This window comes from Cherax quadricarinatus, chromosome 72, assembly GCF_038502225.1.
Source record: "Cherax quadricarinatus isolate ZL_2023a chromosome 72, ASM3850222v1, whole genome shotgun sequence".
Lineage (NCBI taxonomy): Eukaryota > Metazoa > Arthropoda > Malacostraca > Decapoda > Parastacidae > Cherax > Cherax quadricarinatus.
Window position 1 is genome coordinate 14,304,404 of NC_091363.1, and position 5,934 is coordinate 14,310,337.

General features: G+C 39.1%; 1 protein-coding gene across 1 annotated transcript; it reads left to right on the plus strand.

Annotated features, from left to right (window-relative positions):
- The first annotated feature begins 4,311 nt into the window (after positions 1 to 4,311).
- LOC128701394 (cuticle protein 8-like) lies at positions 4,312 to 5,709 on the plus strand. Its single transcript, XM_053795103.2, has 3 exons — positions 4,312 to 4,647; positions 4,836 to 5,045; positions 5,209 to 5,709. The coding sequence occupies exons 1-3, from the start codon at positions 4,636 to 4,638 to the stop codon at positions 5,581 to 5,583; spliced, it is 597 nt and encodes a 198-aa protein (XP_053651078.2). The 5' UTR covers positions 4,312 to 4,635; the 3' UTR covers positions 5,584 to 5,709.
- The last annotated feature ends 225 nt before the right edge of the window (positions 5,710 to 5,934 follow it).

A 5,934-nucleotide genomic window follows, 5' to 3' on the forward strand; every position in this document is an offset into this window, starting at 1 on the left:
CCGCACCTCCTCCTAACTTCCAAACTACGAATTCTCTGCATTATATTCACACCACACATTGCCCTCAAACATGACATCTCCACTGCCTCCAGCCTTCTCCTCGCTGCAACATTCATCCCCCATGCTTCCCACCCATATAAGAGCGTTGGTAAAACTATACTCTCATACATTCCCCTCTTTGCCTCCAAGGACAAAGTTCTTTGTCTCCACAGACTCCTAAGTGCACTGCTCACCCTTTTCCCCTCATCAATTCTATGATTCACCTCATCTTTCATAGACCCATCCGCTGACACGTCCACTCCCAAATATCTGAATACATTCACCCCCTCCATACTCTCTCCCTCCAATCTGATATCCAATCTTTCATCACCTAATCTTTTTGTTATCCTCATAACCTTACTCTTTCCTGTATTCACTTTTAATTTTCTTCTTTTGCACACCCTACCAAATTCATCCACCAATCTCTGCAACTTCTCTTCAGAATCTCCCAAGAGCACAGTGTCATCAGCAAAGAGCAACTGTGACAACTCCCACTTTATGTGTGATTCTTTATCTTTTAACTCCACACCTCTTGCCAAGACCCTCGCATTTACTTCTCTTACAACCCCATCTATAAATATATTAAACAACCACGGTGACATCACACATCCTTGTCTAAGGCCTACTTTTACTGGGAAATAATTTCCCTCTTTCCTACATACTCTAACTTGAGCCTCACTATCCTCATAAAAACTCTTCACTGCTTTCAGTAACCTACCTCCTACACCATACACCTGCAACATCTGCCACATTGCCCCCCTATCCACCCTGTCATACGCCTTTTCCAAATCCATAAATGCCACAAAGACCTCTTTAGCCTTATCTAAATACTGTTCACTTATATGTTTCACTGTAAACACCTGGTCCACACATCCCCTACCTTTCCTAAAGCCTCCTTGTTCATCTGCTATCCTATTCTCAGTCTTACTCTTAATTTTTTCAATAATAACTCTACCATACACTTTACCAGGTATACTCAACAGACTTATCCCCCTATACTTTTTGCACTCTCTTTTGTCCCCTTTGCCTTTATACAAAGGAACTATGCATGCTCTCTGCCAATCCCTAGGTACCTTACCCTCTTCCATACATTTATTAAATAATTGCACCAACCACTCCAAAACTATATCCCCACCTGCTTTTAACATTTCTATCTTTATCCCATCAATCCCAGCTGCCTTACCCCCTTTCATTTTACCTACTGCCTCACGAACTTCCCCCATACTCACAACTGGCTCTTCCTCACTCCTACAAGATGTTATTCCTCCTTGCCCTATACACGAAATCACAGCTTCCCTATCTTCATCAACATTTAACAATTCCTCAAAATATTCCCTCCATCTTCCCAATACCTCTAACTCTCCATTTAATAACTCTCCTCTCCTATTTTTAACTGACAAATCCATTTGTTCTCTAGGCTTCCTTAACTTGTTAATCTCACTCCAAAACTTTTTCTTATTTTCAACAAAATTTGTTGATAACATCTCACCCACTCTCTCATTTGCTCTCTTTTTACATTGCTTCACCACTCTCTTAACCTCTCTCTTTTTCTCCATATACTCTTCCCTCCTTGCATCACTTCTACTATGTAAAAACTTCTCATATGATATCTTTTTCTCCCTTACTACTCTCTTTACATCATCATTCCACCAATCGCTCCTCTTCCCTCCCGCACTCACTTTCCTGTAACCACAAACTTCTGCTGAACACTCTAACACTACATTTTTAAACCTACCCCATACCTCTTCGATCCCATTTCCTATGCTCTCATTAGCCCATCTATCCTCCAATAGCTGTTTATATCTTACCCTAACTGCCTCCTCTTTTAGTTTATAAACCTTCACCTCTCTCTTCCCTGATGCTTCTATTCTCCTTGTATCCCATCTACCTTTTACTCTCAGTGTAGCTACAACTAGAAAGTGATCTGATATATCTGTAGCCCCTCTATAAACATGTACATCCTGAAGTCTACTCAACAGTCTTTTATCTACCAATACATAATCCAACAAACTACTGTCATTTCGCCCTACATCATATCTTGTATACTTATTTATCCTCTTTTTCTTAAAATATGTATTACCTATAACTAAACCCCTTTCTATACAAAGTTCAATCAAATGGCTTCCATTATCATTTACACCTGGCACCCCAAACTTACCTACCACACCCTCTCTAAAAGTTTCTCCTACTTTAGCATTCAGATCCCCTACCACAATGACTCTCTCACTTGGTTCAAAGGCTCCTATACATTCACTTAACATCTCCCAAAATCTCTCTCTCTCCTCTACATTCCTCTCTTCTCCAGGTGCATACACGCTTATTATGACCCACTTTTCGCATCCAACCTTTACTTTAATCCACATAATTCTTGAATTTACACATTCATATTCTCTTTTCTCCTTCCATAACTGATCCTTCAACATTACTGCTACCCCTTCCTTTGCTCTAACTCTCTCAGATACTCCAGATTTAATCCCATTTTTTTCCCCCACTGAAACTCCCCTACCCCCTTCAGCTTTGTTTCGCTTAGGGCCAGGACATCCAACTTCTTTTCATTCATAACATCAGCAATCATCTGTTTCTTGTCATCCACACTACATCCACGCACATTCAAGCATCCCAGTTTTATAAAAAAAATTCTTCTTCTCTTTTTTAGTAAATGTCTACAGGAGAAGGGGTTACTAGCCCATTGCTCCCGGCACTTTAGTCGCCTTATACGACACGCATGGCTTACGGAGGAAAGATTCTTTTCCACTTCCCCATGGACAATAGAAGAAATAAGGAAGAACAAGAGCTATTTAGAAAAAGGGAGAAAAACCTAGATGTATGTATATATATATGCATGTGCGTGTCTGTGAAGTGTGACCAAAGTGTAAGTAGGAGTAGCAAGATATCCCTGTTATCTAGCGTGTTTATGAGACAGAAAAAGAAACCAGCAATCCTACCATCATGCAAAACAGTTACAGGTTTCTGTTTCACAGTCATCTGGCAGGACGGTAGTACTTCCCTGGGTGGTTGCTGTCTACCAACCTACTACCTATATATATATATATATATATATATATATATATATATATATATATATATATATATATATATATATATATATATATATATATATATATATATATATATATATATATACGCTTTATTAGGTACACCACTCTAGTCATGGGAAGGCTGCCTCTTTGCCCACGGAACAGCTTGAATTCTTAATGGCATGCATTCAACAAGGTGCTGGAAACATTCCTTAATTTATGCTGATTTGTCAGCTGCCTATTCATGCTGTACTACGTCCCAGAGGTTTATGCTTTTCACAACAGAAACTGCGATTTGTCGTACTAGGCAACGTTTTTCTAATCTTTAACTGTCCAGATTAAATGATATCGTGCCCACTGTAGCCACAGTTTCCAATTCTTAAGTGACAGGATTGAAACCCTATGTGATCTTCAGATGCTGTGCCCATCCACTTCATGGTTTGACACGTTGTGCGTTCAGATCTGCTCTTCTGCATATCACTGTTGTAATTCATGGTTATTAGAGTTATTATTGACTTTCTGTCAGCTTAAACTAGTTTAGTTAGTCTCCTCTGAGCTTTCATCAACAAGGCGTTTTCACTCAAAAATCTGTAGTTCTGTAGATGTTCTGTGTTTTATGAACCATTCTCTTTAAACTCACAGCCAGAGTCACTTAAATCACATTTCTTCCCCATTCTAATGTTTGGTCTCAAAATCATTGAGCCTCTTGACCATGTCTCAATGCTTTTAGGCGTTGAGGTGCTGCCATGTGATTTTTCTGATTAAATATCCGCATTAACGAACACGTGCATAAGTGAATAGTGAATATTCAATAATATAAAATCTCAGTTGAAGTGTGTGACGAGTCTCATTCTTTAATACATTCTACTGTACATGTAGCATTTTTATATTAGTGTGAGTATATAATGGTATTTGCATAAGTGTTAAATATGAGAATCAACATATTTAATGTAATATGTAAGAGACAGTGCTAAATCAAAATATTGTAATCACTTGAGAATCAAAAGAGAATATAAATGATAAATGCCAACGGTTGGTTAAAAAATGTATTACGATAACAGTAAACATGAAAGATAATGCGAGGATAAAAGGACATAATAGGCGAAGATAAGAAGTTAATAAAGCTTAGAAAGATTAACATATTTATGACGTGTTTATATCACTAAAATAATTAGAGTTTCTGGGAAGATACAGATCATATATTGTATTTATGAATTTCTAAAATAACTTATTTCCAACGACAGTTTTATTTTCCTTGAACGAAACTTTTTGATTCACTAACATACCTGGATGAAAGACAAACTTCCATCTATACCTAAACATAACTTATATCCTTACACTTTGGAGCAGAAATACCTCATATAGGAAGCTGGTCAGTAAACTCAAAATACAGAAGAGGCAGCAAGGTGAACTTGTCAAAGGAAGACTCGGAAGCCTTTCATTCTCCTGCAACCTCGTGACGTCACATGGCACGCTGTGCCCCAGGGTCACTCTGGCACTATATAACACCAGTGTCCGATGCCAGTCCTCAGTTCCTTCCAGTCGTCGCTGCTTCACTATGGCTCTCAAGGTACATTTTCCCGCACCAACTTAATCAACGTCTCGGTGATCAGATAAAAAAATTATAAAGTAAAGCTTTAAATTAATGTGAATGCTTAACGATAAAACAGTTCGTATATATCGAAGATAAAAAGTGTATGTGCCTCAAGGTTAGACATTGTATTTATATCACAGTTTTGTATTTCACAACTTTTTCAGGTTTGTATATTGGCTGTCCTTGTGGGCGTCACCCTCGCTGGGCCCGACAAACGACCCTCCTTTGGACCCCCACCTTCCACTTATAATGCTCCAAGCCCTGTACCCACCTATAGCGCCCCATCCCCTGCACCCACCTACAGCGCACCATCCCCTGCACCCACCTATAACGCCCCTGCTCCTGCTCCCATCTATGGCACTCCAGCTCCAGTGGTGAGTTCTTTAGTATAATATCAAAGTTAAATTTCAGCTAATCTCTAGATCTAGCCATGTCGAATATTTCTCATAAATCTACTAAACAAACATTTACTTTAGTATTTACGATTAAAAAATAAATTGTATTAAGGGAAGCTACTTACATGCTATTCTTCATCAGGCTCCTCCTAAATATGACTTCAACTGGGCCGTAAATGACCAGTACTCTGGTAACGACTTCGGTCACCAAGAATCCCGCGACGGCTACGATACCCAGGGATCTTACTACGTGCTGCTTCCCGACGGTCGTCGCCAGAATGTGGCCTACAATGTCAACGGCGACTCTGGTTTCATTGCTGAAGTTACCTACGAGGGGGAAGCCCAGTACCAAGCACCCCAGCCTACCTACGGCGCTCCATCACCCCAGCCTATTTATAGAGCTCCTACACCCCAGCCTACTTACAGTGCTCCTACACCCCAGCCTACTTACAGTGCTCCTACACCCCAGCCAATCTACGGACCTCCAGTTCCTCAGTCCGTATATGGCGCCCCATAACTCTCCTCTTGCCTGTTATATCTATGTTCCAATTTACAACTGAATACTTAATATTCTGCCTTGTAATTTATTTACTTGATTTATAATTTTCAAAACAAAAATTGTAATGCAATTCCAAAAATAAACGAGAACTTGCATACATTTATTTCATGTACAAGCAGTATTGTGCTCTTCCTATATATTCTGTACACGATAGTCGAAAGTTCACAGACAGATTTTGGTCATTTTTTATATTAATGCTCTGAATAAGTTTTATACTACTTAGTTAAGATGTCAGGCAATTTTTATTTTCAACAGTGTTGATCATGTTAATGAATTCTGGGAAATCTCTGAAAGATCATACTGTTTTCT

Coding starts and splice junctions, on each gene's coding strand:
- LOC128701394 (XM_053795103.2), top strand. Junction 5,046..5,208: donor ATGGCACTCCAGCTCCAGTG/GTGAGTTCTTTA, acceptor ATTCTTCATCAG/GCTCCTCCTAAATATGACTT.